This window comes from Lepidothrix coronata, unplaced genomic scaffold (assembly GCF_001604755.1).
Source record: "Lepidothrix coronata isolate B3197 unplaced genomic scaffold, Lepidothrix_coronata-1.0 Scaffold30, whole genome shotgun sequence".
In the NCBI taxonomy this organism is placed as follows: Eukaryota; Metazoa; Chordata; class Aves; order Passeriformes; family Pipridae; genus Lepidothrix; species Lepidothrix coronata.
In genome coordinates this window covers 3,809,282-3,831,524 of record NW_016690210.1, presented here as the reverse complement: position 1 = coordinate 3,831,524, position 22,243 = coordinate 3,809,282, and the positions used below count along the sequence as shown (strand labels likewise).

The 22,243-nt window shown below is 38.6% G+C and overlaps 1 protein-coding gene across 2 annotated transcripts in view; it reads right to left on the bottom strand.

Moving 5' to 3' along the window:
- Positions 1 to 22,243, bottom strand: part of EFHC2 (EF-hand domain containing 2) — a 60,248-nt gene that overhangs the window by 3,275 nt on the left and 34,730 nt on the right. For both annotated transcript variants that reach the window (XM_017810864.1, XM_017810866.1), the window contains exons 8-13: positions 20,710 to 20,875; positions 19,557 to 19,699; positions 15,336 to 15,530; positions 11,734 to 11,869; positions 7,163 to 7,360; positions 6,508 to 6,600 (exon numbers count right to left, since the gene is read on the bottom strand). In XM_017810864.1, the coding sequence (XP_017666353.1) occupies positions 6,508 to 6,600; positions 7,163 to 7,360; positions 11,734 to 11,869; positions 15,336 to 15,530; positions 19,557 to 19,699; positions 20,710 to 20,875 (931 nt within the window). The remainder of the gene's footprint in view (positions 1 to 6,507; positions 6,601 to 7,162; positions 7,361 to 11,733; positions 11,870 to 15,335; positions 15,531 to 19,556; positions 19,700 to 20,709; positions 20,876 to 22,243) is intronic.

Genomic DNA, 22,243 nt, shown 5'->3' with positions numbered 1-22,243 from the left:
TCCTGAAAATAAGCAATTCTTCAGAAATGCTGCTTGCATATGCCTTGGATTAAGTTTACAATTGATAAACACACATCTCTCTAGCCTACCAAACAATAGCCAGATTTTAAAATCACAAGCCTTGTCATTTGGAAGTTGGTTTATGGCACCATTCTTTATTTCCATGGAATAAATACATCTTTGTGTCTGTTGTGACTGTCCCCTAAATGCATGAAGATATATATGCTGCCAGCTAAGGCCTACAGATACATGTGGAAAATGATATTTCCTTCCCTCCAATTTCTAAAATCCTTACCCTGAACTAAAGAACCCCACGGGGACAGATTTGTAAGCCACATCATCCTTCTGCCATTGATTTGGATGAAGCAGCTTCAGAAATAGAAGTCCTCAATTCAGCAAAACACTGAGGTGATTCAGACACTCTTCTTTCAGCAGCACCAGTCAAATGTTGAAAGATACCTTCAAGCTGAAGCTTAAATCATTCTTGAAATGAACAGCTCAACTGCTCTGCTATAAATACAGCACTGGCAGCTTCTGTGAATGACACCTGTCTCACCTAACACCACCTGCCTGTGAAAGGGACACAGTTTGGCCACAAAAGCACACCCTGGACGTGTCTGTGCTTCACTGGGGTCCATGGGGAGACATAAACACCTAGCAAGGCTCAATACCTCTTATTTTTGTGCAAAACATCAGGTTAAACAACTCTGCCCTGAGACAAATACTGTTGCACAGGAGCAAGATCATCTCCAGGAAACGAGTGTTTTAGGGAATCATTTTCCCTTGCTCTTAAAGAAATAGCAGTGCACAAAACATGGGCCTCAAATCCCTTCAAATAACTGCAGAGGGTTCTGATAAAAATTAAGCATGAAGGCACTTTAAGGGAGAATTTATAGCACAAACTTGGAAAACCATACCGGAGGAGAAATAGATCCGGTGACAAAAATAAACTGCAATAAACTGCAGCTCATCCTCTCTCTCTCCTCCCCCCACACCTTTCATTTAATAGTCAGCAGGAGAGATAATAATAAAATATACTGAGAGCCATAAACTGAGATGCTAGTGATAAACTGGAATGTTAAGTACAGTGAGTTATGCTGAACATGAAAGCAAAGTCAGAAAAGAATGCTACTGCTACCAGCACTAAATGGAGCCTGAAACACTGCCATGAGAAACCCTCCAACGACAGCTTGCTTCTTTATCACAGTTCACATGCAAGTTAACACTTCCATAAAGCTTTATTTTTGGGGAATATATCCAATATTTGAGAAAATTATCATCCCCACTTCCGGGATGTGCTTGTTAGTTGCAGGGGGGTTTTTTGAAGGTGACAATAGGGAAAAGAAAGGAGTTTTGCATTAGAAGTAATAAGACAATCAAAAAGCTTATACGTCTTGGAAAAAAGAAAAACAGTGGCACATAGGTTGGAATTTCAGAACTATCACAACAAATTATTTTTCCTTTTACTATGATGTAGTTATCACAATGTTTGCTCATTGTGAAAAGTCAAAAGATTAATTCTCCTGCCAGGGCTCAGAGCTGTATAAGCAGGATTTTTAAACAAAGAACAAGTGAAGGCATGTAACCACTTGATTTTTATGTCAAGGCAATGAAGCTGAGGAAAGCATTGCTTCTGCTTTTAACAAACATTAACAAGGAGAAAAGTCCTTTGATGTCTCAGCACTGAGATGACAACATGGGCATGAAATTAACTATATATCAAAGATTTTAACATGGGTGGAGGAAATGGGATTCCTAAATCCCATATTTAAATAGCTACAGAAAGCAGCTTAAAATATTACTCTAGATAATCCAGAAAGAAAAAAAAAAATCTACTCTTTAGGTCTCCTTACTGCTGTGACTTATTGTATCAATCTACTAAAAGCACACATCAGTGATTTGGCACAGAGCATCCAGATGGACTGAGGAGATGTTATCAATTTGTGCATTATTAGGACAGAGATGTCATACATTTCAGTGGCTGGAGTTAATAAGACTGAGACTGACAGTGCTCTTCAAGAAAGGAAATTAGATTTGTCTTATCAAGAAGATGCAACAAAGATAGCTTGAAACCATGCTCCTCTTCAGTTTTGCCCTATGATTCATCAATGCATGTGACTTTAGGCTATGAAAGTCACTCCCCCGTCCCTATCATAGTTTGCAGGGCTTTTTATTTTTCTTTGCCATTACGAATATAATGTCATATTTCTGCTTCTAAAAATACATTTGTAATTAAATAATCCAGATACGTGAAAAATCTGGTTAAATCACATTATGACCATTCCTGAGGATGTTTTGGCGAGTAAAGGTTACTTCCTAATATATTTTTTTTCTTTCCCATCAAGAAATCTGTAACCCCAACATTTATGTGAAAATTTAAATGTACCTGCAGAGTTTTTTTAATTCCTTTGTTTTGCATAAGGTGTATTGAGAAGTTAATCTGACAATAACAGAGCAGAAGCATCATGCTACTTTAACCCTGGAGAAAATGTTAGGATTCCTCAGCCTGTTTGATAGTCTCTGTGCAACACAGGTGTACAGAGACTAAATTGTCACAGGTCTACACCTGAAGTGTCATAAACTGCTCATATGGAAAATTTAAACCAGCAAGCACAACAAGTCCAGGCAGCCTATCAGCACGAATTAATTCATGGCTACCATCTTGTGTATACATTTATTCATGTCTGGAACAACCATGAATTGAACCATCAATTCCTCAAAATACTGAATAATAGAAATAATTTGTTTTTAAGAGATCCAAATACAAATGCTAGAGAGTCTTTTTATCACAAATGGCATAGGGAGTCTCAGGCATCAAAGGTAACAATCACAAGACAGAGTGCAGGAAAAAGATTTTGGGACCATTTCCACTCTTGCTCCTGCTACTGGGACACTTGATGTAGCAGGAAAAGGGGGTTTCCTTCCTGAGAGAAAAAGGTCAGCCCTAAAAAAACTTTACAGGTAGGCAACTAGGTAAAAAATTATTAACCAACTACAATCCAGGGAAAAACTGAGCAGGCAAGAGTGGCCTGGCCTGACGTATTAGTGACTTGAGAACTGGGATGACCATGTAGGAAGCCCATTGCTGTCAGGCACTGCTACCTGAGGCACCAGGGATTCACCTTTTCAAAACCACAAGCCCCCTTCAGAGACAAACAGACTCACCTTGGTAGTGTAGACAGGTGAAAAATTACACAGCTGCTTTAAAAAAAATTAAAATACATATTTATAAAAAAAGGGGCATATAATTAACATGTAAATTAATGCAGAATAATCAACATGTAATACTTGTAAACTTGTCATCCACTCTTTCTTCTCTCCATTTTTTCTTTTCTTCTCTGACAGCTGTTTATATATCCTCTGGTAAAGGACTGCCTCTTTTTAAGTCCTTGTTAGCATACATTTAGTATTGCAGTCAATAAAAATACCAGAAAAAAAACTCCACCTAAATTCATTACTTAAGCACTTTGGCAAAATTTATTTATTAAACAAACTATAATTGTTCATTATGCCTGCATAAATTTAAAGAAATGCTTATAATGACTACTGTAGTTTTCTGGCAGAAACAATTGTGTACCATCTGCATCTCTTAATACATTGTGATTAAAAGTTTTGTATTGTTTTGTGACGAAAACAAAGTGAGGAAATGCTGATGACAAAAGGAAATACTTTTTAATGTGCCAGTTCAGGTAAACTGGAAAAATGGATACATTGTTGGGTACCTAAATCCTACAATTTCACCATCCCACAATTAAAAGTATAAATTAACACTAGACAGACAATATGAAAATGCCTCATGAAGCCCCAGTCTTTGTGATAATTCTCCCTGCACTATGTGGCAACTGAGTGGTCTTTGGGTACAATAAACAAAGTCTTGGGTCATTTGGAGGTGACCACAAAATTAGACAGTAATTTCTAGTCCCATCCCATGCCTTTAATAAGTGACACATCATTGCAGTATAATTTACAAATGTAAATAATAAATACTTTATTGCCTTTCAAAATGGAAAAATAGAGTCATTAAGTCCTGCAGAAAGTCTTTGCCACCTAATCTCAGATAGCAAAGCTGAATAAACACACAGTTGCAGTCTTCAGCTATTATCTGATCACATTGTCCAGCATCACTTTATGGCTGAATAGGGTCCAGCTAGTGTATTAGCTATATATACTGATGCTGTGGGAACCCAACAACTTTCATTGTACCACTTTCTTCCTTCACAGATACAAATACACAGGGTAGGACCACAACTACCCCTGACTTCAGACACAAAATTACACGTTTCCTCATTAAACAAAAAGAAACAGGGAAAGAATACTGTTGACAAACTTCACCCACACTGAATGGCATACTCCCCAGGAGCAAGACTGTTCTTTATGAACAATAAATCCGCCTGTTTCATGATTCTTTAGTGTTGAAGAAAACCACATGAAGCAGGAGGAAAGCAAGAGCAAAGTCTAAATCTCATTGAGCCAATAAAACTCTTTGATTTCCAGATTACTGGAAATTAACTCCTATTGAATAGACTTCAAAAAAATCTTTCTCTGATAAAGCAATAAACTTCCTGAGCTATGCCAAGTGCACATATTATTAAGTATGTGACAGTGTTCCTTATCACCTGCAGTGCTGTGACACTGTGTAAACTGCTACCTTGGAGGCAGCTGATGGTGTAACTTAGAACTGGCATTACACAAGGCTCAATATCAGAGGGAGCACTTCTCACACTGATTTCCAAGGCCCAGCTTCACACTATTTACCTTTCTCACACAGAAATCTGTAAGACAGGCTGGCCACAGCCCCTTTAGAAGCCAAGGAAAATGGATGGTAACTTAGAAATCCAGCTCTTATACCAACTGAGGAGATAACTCTCTCCTTCTCCATTACCTACAGAAAGAACCTACAGCAGCTGAAACCTCCTCCAGTTGTCATGGGTACCTGGCTAAAGCTGGGTGAAATCCAGCCCTTCATCTCCTCCTTGTCTTCCAAGCTTATCTCTAATTCTTATTATAGTGTACTGGGCTTTTCCTTGTTAACTGACTACACTCAGACTCTTCAGAAGAGAAATGGTTCAGGGCACAAAAGCTTTCCCTAGTACAAATTCACAAACAATAAACATGTCCCTGGAGCACAGGATGTGTCAGGCTTGCCTGTTTCTCATCAGAACTGAGTTAGTACACAAATAAAAACTTTCGGTCCCTTGTGCATCTATTCAACTTCAGCCCTTAAGAAGTGGAAACTATAAGAACCCCTAGTCTAATACAAGATTGTCCTCCAACAATTGTGTTGGGCAGCTTGGTGGGAGTTCTAAAAAATAAGTTTTAGATTACTGTTGAAATTCAGACATGCTTCTGATGACTAATGCTTATAACTCCCTATCAGAACTGATGAACAGCAAACAAATTGCCCAGGTTGTGTTATCTGGCTATTGCAAGACACTATTCTGAACATTTTTGGTATAGAAATGGAGGCTTTGTGAAAAATATCCCCTTAGGTTTCTTAAAGTAGACTTGTTGGTTTTGATTTCAAGGGGAATTCTTGCTTGCAGTACGAAGAAGCTTTATTAAAATGGATTCCACACTTCTACCTGACAAGGGTCTTTACATTATTTGATAAACCCAGATACTTAGTTTGCAACTCCTCCTGAAATCAAGAAGCATATCTACCTGAAAGCATCTAAACATGACAAAAGACAAGATCTGCTCCTGTTTTTAACGTAGTATGGAAGGCGCAGACAAAACATTTAAGGATTTCCTACAAGGGAAAGAAGAAACCAACGAGTATGCATTTACACCTACTACCAGAAAATCTGGCCATGAAAACCAAACTCAACAAGACATCAGTGTTCAAAGCACCACAGCTTACTTTGAACTCTAGTCTTCAATACAAGTGTACTGAATACTAGTTCTTTTCACTTCTATTCCCATTAACAGAACTAGCCAAGCAGTTTGTCTTAAAACAGTTAAATATGCTGGGGAAAAGCACCAAAACCATGCCAACGCTCCTTTTCCTTTTCAAAAATTATAATAAAATGTGTTTCAGGTGAGGCTAATAGGAGCAACAAACCAATTTTATTGACTACTGATGCTGTCTACTTGATTCAAGGACATTTCATTGGATTCATCTTGATGTGTTTCTTAAAACTCTCATAATGTGCTTTCAAAAGATTACCGTTTTTACCTTACACACATAAAAAACTAAAGCAAAAAAAGTGAATCTCATTGAAAATTATATCAGTACCTGATTGCTAAAAGACTAATTCCATAGAATTGTGCCAAACCTCAGATGATTTACCACACCAGACAAAATGAGGAGAAGTTGCTAAGATGGATGCACCTCGATTATAAATATTCTATAAACAGTAAAGTCTGCATGTGTATCGGGACAAAATCTTCATCATGAAGTGATTCATATTAAATAAATGACAAATTCTTAAGATTTGTGTGGGCAGTAGATATTTAGCATTGATTTGCACCCATGCATGCAGCTCACACTATCTGCCCTTAACTTACCCGGTCAGTAAAGTTTCCAGAACTTCATCAGACAGTGGCAACCTAAAGGACTTGCAAATAGTCCTGCATGTCTCATAGGGCAGCACTCCACATCTGCACATCAGAAAGAGAGGGGTAGAAGTATACATTAGGTATTTTCCAGGTTTGCTTCAAGTGAATGTTTCTGTGAATAGGAAAACACATAAGGAATATGGGGATAGAGGTAAAGAAAGCAAGGTTTTATGAAATTTCGCTATTACAGAGTCATGAAACTTGAAGGTCTTTCTCTCCCATACTGAGGGAGAGATGATTCCTTAATGATTCCTGTGATTCTTTACAAAACAAAAAGGGCAAATGAGTGGCATAAAGAATCCAAATCCTTTCTTTTATCCCTAAAATCACTATTTTTCCTCTTTGATTTAAACTTCTGTGTTTTGCCTGTGATGTCACAGACCGTTCAGTGCAGCACCTACAATAAAGAGTCCACACACAAAAAGAAAAAGAGGCAAAACGTCTGTCCATTTCTTGTCTACTCTCAAGTGTAGAGAGAGGCTTAGCATTACTCATAATATTCTTTAGCCACAACATATCATTGGTTCAGCAACAAACAGCAGGTTGGTCAGTTTACAAGCAGAGCTTCCAAAATAACAGCTTAGGATAAATAAAGGACACTTACTTTTCACGGTCGTAGTACACAAACACTGCAGACAGTTGATCAAAATTTTCGAAGCCATTTTTCTTCAGTTTTTCATGAGCCCCTGCAAGGAGGAAGGTGAGGTCTGTTTGACAGTCATCTCTCACACCGTAGTGACGTCCAAGAGTCATAATTTCGTGTTCTGAGAAGGCTCCGCCAGTGACGCTGACTATCCAATTTCTGCTCACAAAAACAACAGCCCACGTTAGTTTTAAATAAATGAGTTAAAACCAATCACTAAATTTGTGGGAGGAAGAATGTCCACATCTCCTCAGCAGCTGGCTATAATGCAAAAATACATACTAATCATGACTGAAGAGTTTTACAAGAGATGCCGTCCTGGTATGGAATATTAGCAGAGCGAATTTTGTCATTGCATTTATACAACAAGACAGTGAAACAACAATGTATTGCTCTGTTTTGTTCCTAATTGTATTTTGCATTCTGCAGCACATGGTTAATTCTCTCTAAACACAAAGCATGCACAACAGCAGCATAAAACACAGTGACAGAAATAACAATGGCAGAGGAAGTTCACAAAGCATTGTGAAAGCTGGGACCAATGGGCAGCTTTCAGGGAAAAGTAGAAATTGGTCACAGAGAGAGGAAGAAAATTACATTCAAATTGTAATCACAAACCCTCCTGAAAAGAATGTAAGACTGGAGGCAGCAGCAAGACCAGTTTAAACTTGGACACTGAAAGCAGAGAATCCTACCCCATGCAGGGATGAGCCTGAGATGTGCTTTCCCAAGATGTGGGAAAGCATGTGCTGCTCAGATGAATCAGCCCAGTCCAAGGCAGAAGAAATGTTCCCAGGATCCATCTGATAGGTCAGAGCTGGCACTCACTGTCAGTTCCCTCAGCTGTACAAGTTCTCTTGTCAAACCTGGCTGAGTGTAACTACATTGGCTCTATGATCCCAAACATTTGCCCCTGGTCCACTCACATTCAACAAGATTTTTTTATCAGCAAGCATCAATGTAGGCCTATGTGTCTCAATCAAAATTAGATTAATTACATATAATATTTCTGGATAAACTGCATTATGAATAAACTTCAACATAATTGCTGATGCAACTAGTGCTGTAACTTGTGGTACCCTTGAGGATCCTGAATCACTGTGATCATACACTAATCCTTGAAAACAATTGAAGAAATTAGTAGTGATTTACAAAGTTCTGACACAAGACTCAAACTGCTGGCTGGAGAATACTCAAATTTTTGAATTAATCTGGTGATGGGTCTCTCCACATCCACATGTGACCTGAAAGCACAGAAACTTAGGACCCTTCCAAATTTGCAAAATTTTAACAAGGAACATAATTTTTCACTTGCATCCTCTCAGAGGCTCGGGTAGTCCTGTTCAAACGAAGGTATCCCTCTATATAATATGATTGCACACAGTTACTAAAAAAAGAATGCTAAACACTGTAGAGTGTCTACTTTGATTCAACTGCTGCGTTTTTCATATTAAACAAATCAGAACAATCCTTTACTTGCAGTGGCAGGAAATAAATACAAGAAAAAGACAAGTTGTTGACAGAAGCAAACCCCACTTGAGATCATGCAAACTTAATGACCAAAACTTAGTCCATCTACTGATACTATCATTATCTTGTCAGTATTGTTATGGCACTTACTGAATATTATTATTTATACTGCAGCAGCATTCAGAGATCCAGTCAAAACTGGAGTCTCTTTCTTGCATCCTGCAGTAATACTACTGCAAACACAAAGAGGAGGACAATGCTGCCTGATAAGCCTGGCACTCCCAATCCGTGGGCTGGCAGAGCTGGAAGCATGGAGATAACATCAGCCACCAGAATATTTCCACATACTGGATTTCCATACATGGCACAGATTTTTTTTTCCAGTGTCAGGATTTTAAAAGTCTTTTATTTTCTCAATCCAGTCAGTGACAATCAAATCACCAGAACCCACAGATAAAATTATTGTCTCATTTGGGAACTAGGGAATATTTTAGTGATTGCCAGGGACTAATGAGTGGGACTCAAGACTTACAAACAGAATTAAACTCTAAACATCCAAACTCTTCCTGACAAAAAGAAACAAGCTGCAATAATTTTTCCCACAGCTTTCCTATCTTTTGTTTTACTTTTTTTTTTTTTGTTCTAGAAGAATAAGACAGATTGCAATCTGAATTTATTACAGAAAAAACAAATAATAGTTAACTGCTTAAGGGAGCTGCTTCTCAAGCTGAATTGAAGATAGGCATCCTTGTTAGACCCACATGGCTCTTTGTCTATAAAAGCAAGCAGTCTTGCCAGTAGCTTATGGGAAAAAATAGACTGGAGAGGGCTGTGTGATGCACAAGCATCTAAGTTTTAGTTATTCTTCGTTCTCCTTTTAACAAAGCTTTCAATAGTTTTAATGATAGCTTCAGTGTACATCATATATTTATTTTCTGGATGAAGTACCACAGATTTGGATTCTCAAAGCAGTTGAAGTAAATTGTGTAATTATAATTCTGCTTTGCTACATCAAATTTCTAGGTGTATTTTTAAATGCAGCTCATATAAAATTACATAGGTAGAAAGGAAGAAATCTGAACAGCCAAATTCAGAGCACAGTGAAGCTTTAGCTGTATTTAAGATAAGAGGATTATCATTGAAGCTGTCACAAAGATAACTGCCTGTACTAAAAATAATCATTTGTAGCTATTTACAATCATCAAATGCCACGGCAGATTAAAAATAAACAGTGATGTACACAATAAAAGAAAGAAAAATACATACTCTATTCACAGAAAAATATCTTTGACTTTTCATAGAAGCAAAGAAGTGCTCTTGTCTTTGTCATCTTTGTCATTAAAAATACTTCTTTCATTCTAAAATAAGATACATGTTTCCTGTTAGACCCCCTGTCTTCCCTCTGCAGGAGGGATGTAGGCCATTAGTGGGTGTTCAGACTGGCCCAGGTGAGTATTGAGGCCAAGAAAACCTTTGTCACGTGGGTTCTCCAGCTCTATTGCTATGGAGAGGGTTACTGCATTTTTTGTTGCTGAAGCAAAGTCCCTCAATACCACATAATTAGACACATCTCTCTCCATGCCACAGATTTCCACCACCCTAAATTAAACAGTTGGGCTGTTCACAGCTGCACAGAATACAGTCATGATTAAATTTACACCCAACTGAGCCTCTTCTGGGTAAAACAAAAATCTTTTCTCTGATATTTAAAAGCAGAGTCCTCCCTTCCAAAAGTGTGCTTCCCTGACTTCCTCATGGAAGTCATGAGGAAGTCATGAGTGGACAAAGTTTTGCAGATGATTATTTCATAACTTAAATTAAAGCCATAATTATTTGATTTTAAATAGCTACTGGTTACATAAATTAAAACCCTTCTCCAAGTGCTAAAAACTTTCTCCAGATAGAGATTACCTTTCAATTTTCTCCCCTTCTTACTCTAGTAATAACATTTTCCCTCTTAGTGCAATTAACAATTCAAACTCTTGCTTCTGTTGAGTAAAATACTTCTGTTGAGTAAAATATCTGAGTTCAGAAATATTTTGACCAGAAGCTGCCAATAACTGTGACCTTAGTTTAAATCTTACCTATTAAACACTTATTTTTCATTTCTAAATAGCAGCTTGTTTTAATTTCTCACTACTTTCACTTTGAGTTGCTGGAAGAATCTTCAGCTGATCTATTGTTTTTCTGAGATAATTCTGAAGCAGTTTCTGCCTTAACATTCCTATGGGGATGACACTCCAAGCAATACACATCTACTTGTACGCTTTAGTTATTACGACACTTCCTAAATACACAGTATATTACTTCTGTGAAAACCAAATTCTTTTAAGTAAAATTTTCTCCTCTGTTCCACATAATTAACTTTACCCAAAACAGTTCATATGCTCAAGTATTCTGGCTGTGGGATAAGCTGAAATCAGCTTGTATCCAAGCATGATTTCCTTTTTCAAGTATCTATATATTTGTCCATTGCCATATCTGGATCACTGCCAGAATTCAGATTCCTGTTCCCTCTATCTATGCTGAAATCACTATCCAAGTATTAATTATTGCTCTCACTACTGCTTTCCAGTCTTTTTTAAACATGCTTACCACTTCCTCCTCCAGAGTGTAATTTCAATACACTCTGGTTCTATCAAGACTTTTTTCTTCATCAGTGATTCAAAACCCAAATAACATCATTTTTGGGAGGCAACACAGACATTCCTCCTTTAATTTCAAAACTACTAATTAATTTGTTTGACTCTTAGAATGGACTTTTCTTTATATTTCAGTGTATATATTACTGCTGACTTGTGCCCTCTTCACAACACCTCGTGCCAGCTCCATAAAAAGTAGACAGATTTCAGTTGTGCTTTTCAACTTACTCAAAACTAACACATTTCTCTTTTTTTTTTTTATTTTTTCACTTTCTTTTTCACAATCTCCAAGTAAATGCAAAACAAATCAGTGCCATTTGTCAGCTAAAAAATGGAAAGCATGAAAAACCAGCCATGCTCTAGACATTTTGAGGGAATGTGCCTTCACTAAGTATTAGAACCCGAAATCCACTGTCTTACCTGAAAGTGTCATAGTCAATGACATTGGTCTGCTCAGGGTCAGTAGTAGCAAATGTCTTTCTGATTTCTTTGGAACGAGATTCCGTCTTGTCCTTCAGTCTCATGAGGAGGACACCAACATCAGCCACAGGGAACTTAAGAGAGGAGAGCAAGACAGAGATTATAAACACCCGAAGGATGGGATGCCATCCAGAGGGACCTGGCCAAGATCGAGAAGTGGGCCATGGGAGTCTCAGGAGGTTTAACAAGACCAAGTGCAAGGTGCTGCACCTGGGTCGGGGCAATCCCTGGTATCAATCCAGGCTGGGGGATGAGCAGATGGAGACCAGTGCTGGGGACAAAGAGAAAGATGGTGCCTAGAAAAAAGATGGAGAGGGACTTTTTACGAGAGCATGTAGTGACAGGATAAGCAGGAATGGCTTCAAACTGAAAAAGAACAGATTTAGATTAGATATTAGGAAAAAATTCTTTCCTGTGACAGCAGCGAGGGCCTGGCACAGGTTGCCCAGAGAGGTTATGGCTGCCCCATCCCTGGAAGTGTTTCAGGCCAGGTTGGATGGAGGTCTGAGCAACCTGGTCTAGTGGAAGGTGCCCCCACCCATGGCAAGGGTGTTGGAATGAGATGATCTTTAAGGTCCCTTCCAACCCAAGCCATTCTATGACAAGCATTCTGCAACCAACCGGGCATGTTGTCAAGATGTAGGGCAATACTGAACTGCTGAGTATTATTAGTTTCTTCCTTTTCTCACTTCAAATGCATAAATCAGCACTGAGTTAAGTTTGGAGGGAAGCTTGCTACAGAAAAAAAAATTGCTTCCTACCAAGAACGTAAACATTCAAACAAAAATCATCAGATCATGCACTCTCAGAACGTTTATCCCAGCTACATAAAAGGACATCCACTTTTGCTTCAAACATTGCATTGTTAAAGCAGAAGTCGAAACATTTAAAGTACAGTTCTAATAACTTGGTCCCCATTTTATGTTAGTGCACCTCACTGGATTCTCAAATAATAAATCTCATTATTAAAAGATTAATTAATCTTTTCACCATTGGCTCCAACGAAATGTTCCAACAGCTAGTCTCATTCATATGGGACCACATTGTTTTAAATACTCATAATTAGCAGATTGGAAATTTCTTAAAAACCAATTTTTCCTGTTGTGTATAAGAATGCTTAAATGCTTATTTCTTCCTAAATAGGCCATTAAAATAAATTTGAACTCAGATTAAACAGAACTGGAGCACTATGGCTTTCAAGCTATATTCAGATTGTTGCATTAGTGCTCTAACAAGGATTTATTTGCTAAACTCATTTTTAACATAAAACATGTAAGTATTTAGTCATTAAATTGGGGTTGAGTTCAAGTATGATTATCTGAGATGTCCTTATATCTGTCATGCTCTACTTACCTTAAAGGCAGAATGAATTTTCTGAGAATAGTTTTCTCCCATTTATTCCAGAAAGCAATGTTGTTTTAACTAGCAATTATTTGAAATTTGGTATGAGTCACACTAAGGGCCAGGACACAGGAATTGTGCCTCGCTCCCAATTATGCTGAATTGTGTCTACAGCTTTGTGTCAGTCCAAAGCAATCTAGAAAAGAGTATTTAAAGTCCCTATGACACTGCCAGAGCAGTACAAATTGATCCAAGGTTAATCAATACATCAGTGGTTGCAGGTTTTTCTCAGATTTAGAGAAGACAATTGGCACTTTCCAAAGAAATATTTTGTCCCTCAAATCGGAAAAGAAGTGCTGAAAAGTTTTGAGTTAGACCTTTAAAGTTACTTTCAGTACAGGTAGTAGTCAAAATGATATAACTCGGTGATTTTTCTCTACTTATAACTTAAAAACAATACAACAAGTACAATTTTGAAACAGAAAATTGAAACTTTCATAATATGGTGTCAAACAGATTTTCAGTATCCACCTGGACTATGATTACCAATCAAAATTTCATCTAAATTACTGTGGTCAAAATGGCAATTTCTAGAAGAAAAACATTCCATATGGATTTCTTTCACCAGTTTTCAAAATCATACTGATGTGTCCTGCTGAAAGAAAACCTCTGTCTATTCAGAAGGAAAGTTATTTATTTTCAAATTTTAGAAACAACTGAAAAATAGTGATCTTTAAATTGTTCACCCTTCTTTAAACTATCTTCCAGCTCTGTTCTTCTCTTATGACTGCTGAAGTTGTTGTGATTTGAGCATGTGACCCCTTGATGAACTGAGGCAAACAAGGTGTGTCCTTACTTCTGGAACTCTAGTCAAAGGATGTGAATGAAGAAGCTGTCATTGCGAGAATCAACCTTTTTTTTCCTACCAGCTGCTTTAAAATCTTAATCGTGAAAAGAATGTTTCAAAATTCACTTTAATGAAGTATTTCCAATGTTGCCTCTTCCTATTTTTCAGGTTTTATTTTGTTAATGTCCAATCATTCAGTCTGGAAAACTAAGACCTTATCTGTTGGATCCAAGATACTCAATACAAACAAAGGTTCCAAGGAACACTTACTAATCTAATGATGTGCTGTGTTTTGAAGGATATCTTTGGTTTTGATTCTACTAGAAGGAGAAACTGTCCAGCAGTAAAGAGATAATGTATAGAGCTTTCTATTTTACTGCTTAAAGCATTTACCAGCCTTAGTATTTTACATCCACAAGCACTTTGCAGATATTCCTCATTATTCCAGGGAAGGCAGGTGGTGCTAATCCCCATTAAATTACAAAGAAATTGCACCATTCTCATAAAGTATACATCAGCAGAAGCACCCCAGCTCTCAATTTATTGTTGCTCTCCCCTCTGAAGGAAACGCCAAACTCAGTACACGCTGTAAGTCTGAATTCCTGACTGTGATATGAGTTTCTAATATTACAAGGGAAATGTTTCAGCAGAAAAATAAGTATGAACCCAAAAAATCAAATCAAGAAATAAAACAGCCTCATCAGTAAGACTAAACTGGATGTGCTCACATCTTGAGTACTGTGTACTGCTCCAGTCTCCACATCTCAGAGTTACTTTGCAAGCACAGACTAAAAAGGGTGAGAATCTTCAACTGGACAGGATCAGGCTGAGTGGGAAGGATGTCCTAGATTTACAAAATTATGGTGGTACATAAAGTGAATAGAGTTCTTCACCACACTCCAGAACTGGCATTGAAACTAGTGTGAGGTTGCTTTAAAACAGATTAAAAAATACTTCTTTTATCAGATATTTCTTTTTCATAGCAGGCAGTGCACTTCTCAACTTGCTACCACAGCAAGTTGTGGAAGCTACACAGTATCTGTAGGTTCAACCAGGGTTACATCAACTCAGGGACAAGAGGTCCATGAACAGTCTCAAGAAGGAATAGGCAGGGATATACCTTCTAACAACCCCTAATAGAGCATGAGTGGATTCTGAGAAAGGAGAGGGGAATGGACAGTAAAGAGTGGCCAGACTTGCATGCACTCCTTGGCTGGCATCTCCTAAAACCATTGCTAGGCAGAGAGCACTGGGCTGTGAACTTTGGGTGAGGAAACTGGGTACAAATAATTCAGAAAAATGTATAGCTAAACCACAGTCCTTAAAGATAATAGAAAGCAACAAGAGCCTGTTTCATTTGCATTCTTCTCCATGTAGCTGAACGTGTACTCATCAGCATCCACCAAAAGAAAGCTGTGGCCATGGAAACAAACTCTGGCTCCAACAAACAGATCATGAGCCTTGTAGTATTCAGACAGCTCACTCTTAAAGAGTTCCTGCCCAGGCTTCTTAATGCGACCTCTTTCCAAGAACCTCCCACCAGGTATCCCTGTGGGAAGAGAATTTAAAATAATTAATTGTGGATTTACTTACAAAAAAACAAACAAACAAAAAACACACAAGAAAAGCACCAAAGCACCAACCAAAAGACACTCCAAAACAGATGATTTGTATTTAAACACCAGTTTTTGTTCTTCAGTTTCTTGTCTCCTAACACTCTCTCTCTTCCCCTCTCTCTCCTTGCTAAAAGGACTGTCTCTGCCAGTGTCCACAGCAACAGTTACATTGTGCATATTCTGTGACATGTGTCATTTGAATGCCTGCCAAACACCTTCCCCGTTTTTGTTTTCTTTAAAATGGGACAGAAATGTGCCTCTCCAAATCTTTCCCACAACTCTGTTGACAGCCTTGGAACTGACCCTTGAGAAACACAAGATGCAAAAAGTGAGATGCAGGCAATTATCCCTAAAGTGTTAAAACCAAGAAAAGGAAAAAAAAACCCCACAACTTCAGAGAGCACTGTCCGAAGACTGCGGATTTTAACTTTTTTTTAAGGGCTTTTGAATTTTTTAAAAACATAAGAGTGACATGTCTTTGTCTTCCACACACTCTTCTGCCAATGCAATTTAATTGTGATCTGCTCTTTCCTTTGTGAGGTGGGTATGTCACATGATTTCTTTAAACATTATAATGATTTTATTTGTGTCACTAGAAACCACACGTGGCACTCAAGGGTAGGTAAGATACTAAAAGCAACATTTCACTTTCCAGTATTATCTTCTGGTGCACCACAAGATTGCTCTGCATGTACCAAGATTTCTAGAAAACATTCTGTCACACGTTTGGTTTCACTGGGATATGTGCCCTACAACAACTCTGAGGTTTGTTTCCTGTTGATATTTGAGCTTCCAAGCCAACAGCCAAAAGCACACTTCAGTAACATTTAATGACACCTTAATATCAAGTAGTGATGCAAGTCCAATAAAAGGCTGATGAAGAGTGTAATAAAGTGCCTTTTATAGGCACAAATGAATGTGAAACCCAAACTACTTTTCAAACCAGAGTTTGGAGCAAATGTCTGTCTTAATTGCTTTATTAGCACCACAAAAGCAAAAGAGAAAAAAATACACTATGGTAGTGGTCAGATCCAGCTTGAACCAAAAAACAATTCTAATCACTAAAGCGACTCTAATCTTAACACATTCCTTTTCACCCAGCTATTACAACAAATACAAAATTTTAGGTTATATAATCCTGGCAATTGTTTTTAATATTTAACATTTCACTGTAAGATTGGAACTTCACTCTCACCTTTCTATTTCCTTGCAATTGTGCACTTTAATTGGAAACTTATCTTAATACTTCTGTCCCATAATTGTTTTCTAAATGTTATAGGTTAGTACACTACAAGTGGTATAAAGAAAAATGACTGAAAATATCTCATTAAGTTAGAGATTTTGCACTGAAACCTGATAAGGAGTTCTGATGGAAATCTATAAGAGCCAGGCTCAAAGCACAAAATAAACACCACAACGAAAGACTCTCTTCCATTAAGATCAGATCAGAGTTTGCAGGTGTTTGTACAGCTGTTGGCTGGGTATTACACTGAGCAAAAAAAGGGGATGTGATCCTCTGCATGGGGAGCCAAAGTTCTCATACTTTGACCCCCATCTCAAGAAGCGCTTCAAGATGTCCAGCCCTGTGGACTTCACAGAGTTTCACAGTGTTACTAATAGTGTGAAGTACTTCTCTGCAACCTTCAGGTTGCTAAACTTGGATAACTAAGAGCAACTTATTACTTCCATTTTAGGATTGAGATCTGAAGCATTATTTGCCAATTGGTACCAGTTTGTGTAAATAAAAAGGCAAAACCTCTGAACCTGTGCACAGAAGGGATGGTCAGGTTATTTTCCATGCCTTACTCCTTTTCCTTAGCCACTCTTATCTCACTTCTGCAAACCCTTGTCATTCTTAACACTGAAGAAACTCATTCACTTTTCTTTCAGACATGACTAAAATGAAGGAGGTATAGTGAGAGAAGAGAAAGGAAGAAGAAAGAAAAGAAGAAAGGTGGGAACAAAGAAACTTCTGCAGTCCCAGGCCTCTTTCCAACTGCTGCTGTACCTTCTCTACCCCATCCCTACTCCTTGTCCTGTCTCTTCAATGCAGCATTGCACAATATTTAAATATATAAATATATCAATACATATATATTATATATAAATATATAATATATAAATAAGTGTATGTGTATTTAGCTGCAACAAAAGAAGTTGCATAAATTACAGGCCACTCGATGGCAGGAAACAAGTAAAATAATGATGACAGGACACTGCTGCCATAAGGAGTGCTAAATCTTGATGTTGTAGTGAAGCAGGAAACACTGGGAATGCTCAATGAAGCCCCAGGTAGGTACTCTACACATTTTCAAAACACTTCTCAGAGAACTGCTTGTAATTTAGTTGGAGGTGATGCTCCTATATATGCATTCACAATATGGTTGGATACAAGCAGAGATGCAATCAGAGGTTTTTTGGATTGAAAAGACCCAGACATTCCCAAAAATCACACTCTTATAAGGGTACTCAAAATTACTTAGTAGGGCCACTGGCACAGGAAATGTTCTCTAGGAATACAGAAGGCTCTAGATATTCATCACACCTTCATTTTTTTTGGATGTGATGTTCATAGCTCTGAAAAGTATTAACATCAGAAGTCATTTTCAGCAAAGGCTGAAGTGTAGGGTCACAGGAATACTCAGTCCTTAACTGCAAGTGGGATAAGGGGACCTCAGACAGTCAACTGCTGGCACCAGAGCCTGAAGCAAAGGGGAGGGGACAGTCCTCCCTGGGCCAGTCCTTGCTGTGACAGTGAGAACAGGGCAGTACTGAGCACAGTGGTGTGGTCACCATTGCAGCAGTGCCTGAAGTACCACACAGGTGCTCCGTGCCAAGAAGCTGATATAGGGCAATTCAGGCAGTTCCACAAGAGCCTAACATGGTAACTGAGGAAACCTTCTATCACTCTTTTTCCTTTGTCTTTGAGAGAATGTGATTTTCTGATTTTTTTTTCTCTCTATAGGTTTATCAGAGGACAACAGTAACTTTTAACAGTCACTCCTCCAATACCACATGTTAAGAAGTGCCAGAGCCCTTCTGGATGTTAACTGCTCTGAAACTGCTGCTGTACGAGTTTTTTGGGCTCCTCAGGAATACACCAATCTCTCCATGTTTAGCCAAAGCTTCCCTCTCTCTCTGAGTTACAGAATGACTTCCATGTGCTGTGTCCTTCCATCCGTGCACAAGACACTTCAAGGAAATAAAAAGATGCTTGAAAATCACAAAATCACAAAACCTTTCATATTCTCAGTTGGAGGCAGCCTACAACAGACCACAGTGGTCTAAAGAATTTAACCATGACAACATTTGGCAACCATGCTCCAGCAACAGGATCAAGCAACTGAGAAGTAACAAAGCATTTGTCACTTAGACACTGGCAGTCTGGCTCTTGGGATTCAGTTCAGTATTATACACACACATACAGACTCTAGCACAGGGCAATCCTCACTCTTTACATGCTCAACACTCCATGATTAATGATAAAGTATGTTAAAAAGTATCACAGCTGTTTGGCTTTCATGAGCCTCTTCTATACAATGGATGCTGTAGAAGTTTCATAACATGATTTTGCAAAACAAAGGATTTAGTCTTTCATTCTTGATGTCTTATATTTCCTGTCCCTATTTATCATCCGTTACAAAGCAAGTGTTTAAAGGCCAGATTTTCAAATTAAAAAGTAATAACAGTTCTAATGCATTAAACTTGCAGTTCCCAAGGGATACTGTGAAGTACTGTCATGCAATGAACAGTGTAGTTCTGAGTGAGGAAGAACATGAATTACTATGACATACAGCTATTCAAGATAACACAGTAGACCTGCTGATGTAATTCCCATTGCTTTTGAAAATCCACATCCCTGCTTCTGCTAGTGCTGAGTCTGGCCACAGTGTTTACTGGAAGCTCTAACCAAATGAGCAGGGAAGCTGGGACTGATTGGAGGCACTACTACATCTTACCTGTGTTTCGCTCTGTATATTCAAAAACTGAGATGGTGTCGTCACTCAGGAAGTAGGAAATAACGAATTTCCGATCCTTGTCAATAGGATCTTCCGTGATGAATTTTGCACCGAAGCGCAGCGTGTTACTTTCCATGCCGTATCTGAAACAGGCAAAGGAAGAGCTAAGAAGTCAAAAACAGAGCATGTGAAAAGTCTTCACCCCTAAGAGATGCCTTCTCCTGAGTTTTGTAACATACATTAATTGTGTTATTCCTGGACCTAGACGGGAAATGGCATAAGATTCACTACTTCGTCAAAAACCATTTTCAGCTTAAATTAACAGAACCAGTTGGAGTCAGTCAGATAGAAAGGAATAGTTTTCAGGGGAAAATTATTTCTCTGCCACAAGTCTGGAATGAATTTGTATTCAAGTTCAGTTGCAAATCAAGCTCCAAGTTTCTTTCCAGAAAATTTAGAAAACATTTAGAACGCTTTTAGGTATGTGTATTTTCAAATCAAATTCTGAATAGCACGTCATACCAGGATTATCTCCACAAATTCAGGTCCACCAGATGATCTTACCGGTTGGATATTTGTTAAGTGACTGGGTTTTAAATAATTTGCAGTACTTGTATGAATATATTCCCACGCCTTTTTCTAACAGCTTTCCTCTTTTACAGGGGATCTACAGGTGAATCTTTAGCACAAGACTTTGCTCTTTTTGTTAGGCTTCAACAAGCGCTGCCTGACAAATCATTTCATAATGAAAAGTAAAGGGTTACAGCATTAAAAGTGCTACAGTAAATTCAGCAGCCAAAAAAGGTATCAGAAAGTCAAACACAAAACCAAATCTGTGTTGGACTGCGGGATCACACAAAATTCCTGATTAATACCTGGACTAAGACCTCCATCAAACTCCCTCTGAAGACAGCAGAGGAAAGAAGGTAGGAGATGAGAAGGTCAGAATATTTGCCTTCTCCAAAGAGAAATTTTGCAGAGTTTGCAGAAAATTGAAGTACCACATCGCTAACCCACTCCTCATGCACTTGTCCCTTAAAAGCCTGATGAGTTGCATATTTTGCTGAAAAAAAATTACATCCCTACATAGCATTTATCTCCTTCACAAAAATACACAATTTAAAAAGTTGAAATTATTTTTCACACAAAATACCTGTCTTTAACCAGGAATTTCCTGTAATCTTTTAGGGGAGCCTGGGGAAGCAGCTTCTTACAGGAGATCAGAGAATCCTCTTCGGAACCAAATCCATTATAAGGGGGAACAGGTTTTTCTGGTTCTGGAGGTGGTGGAGTCTTAAACTGAACTGGGGTGAAATCCACTACAACAAAGACAGCAAGACTTATTTATTACTGATGTGATGAAGCCATTCTACTAAGCATTTAAACTTCCAATATAAATACTTATTAGGCTATTTGTGTAACAGTGCACTGATCAAAGTCAAACCAGGATCCCTCCTACTGTTACAGGGTAGAAAAAGACTCCACTGAGCCGACAGCAAAATTATTGTTTCTTCAAGGGTTTCAGGATTTCATCTATAATCTTAAAATGTTTGAAAAATATCATTAAGATACACAGACAAAAAGAAAGACAAATATAGTTTCAAAATGGGATAAAATAGTAAATTAAAAATTCTAAATTAATTTTTCAGTTTTATCCTTTGAGACAACATGATTAAGTAAATAATTGGCTTATGAGTTTCCTGCCCTGTGCTTTCGGCCAGAGGAAAATAAATACATGAATAAATGAAATTTTATTCATTATTTAAAGCATACATATATAAGAAGTCTTTGGTGCATTGAAGCCAATCGCTTCAGTCCACATCTCATTACATCCAGAGTTTTGGAAGCTTTGTTTTTCCTCATTTTCCCAGTCTCAAATCTTTCCCTGCAGTGATCAATGACAATCCCAGATACACAGCAGGAGCTCTCCTGATTCAGCAGAGGCGTGTCTGGTCAGGGACCTGCACTCAATTCCCATAGAAGTTGCTCCTAAAAGCACTGCTTTCCTGACCCTCCTTATTCCTCTGTTGGTGAAAATCTTGTTGTACCATTTGGCCCCTTGTTGCACCCCGGCACTGCCCTTCCACGGCAGGACAGCTCCCAGCTTCCAGTGGGGTTCACATAAAACTGAACAGCAACACAGTCTGCTGCTTAAATGAGGTTAATGAAAAATGGAAAAAAAGTAACTTGTATATGGGAAAAAGTAAATGGGCAGACTTGAGGAAAATGAAGACCTCAGCCATGGGAACACAGGGTCAGTCATGCTGGGAGGTCTCTAGTGTGGTCACCTGCTCAGCACAGGGTCAGCCCCGGGTCAGACCAGGCTGCCCAGGGCTGTGTCCAGTTGGGGCTCAAAACCTCCCAGGGCAGAGCCTGCACAGCCTGCCCCAGTGAATAAAGTTTTTCCTGATATCCAGCTCTGACACTCTTGTTTCCACTTACTCCTGTTGTCTGGTGCCTCCTGCCATGTACCCCTGAGAAGGGCCAGGCTGCCTGGTCTCAGCACCTCCGCATGGGCGGGCACAAGTGGCCACTCAGGGCCCTTCCTGGGCTGAGAAAACCCTGCTCCCCAAGTGTTGCTCAGCCCTGACTGTCCTGGGGCCTGCCTTGAACTCACCCTGGCTGGTCTCTGTCTTTCCTGGCATGGCAGACCCAAAATGGGACACGGTACCTTGATTAGGTCTCAC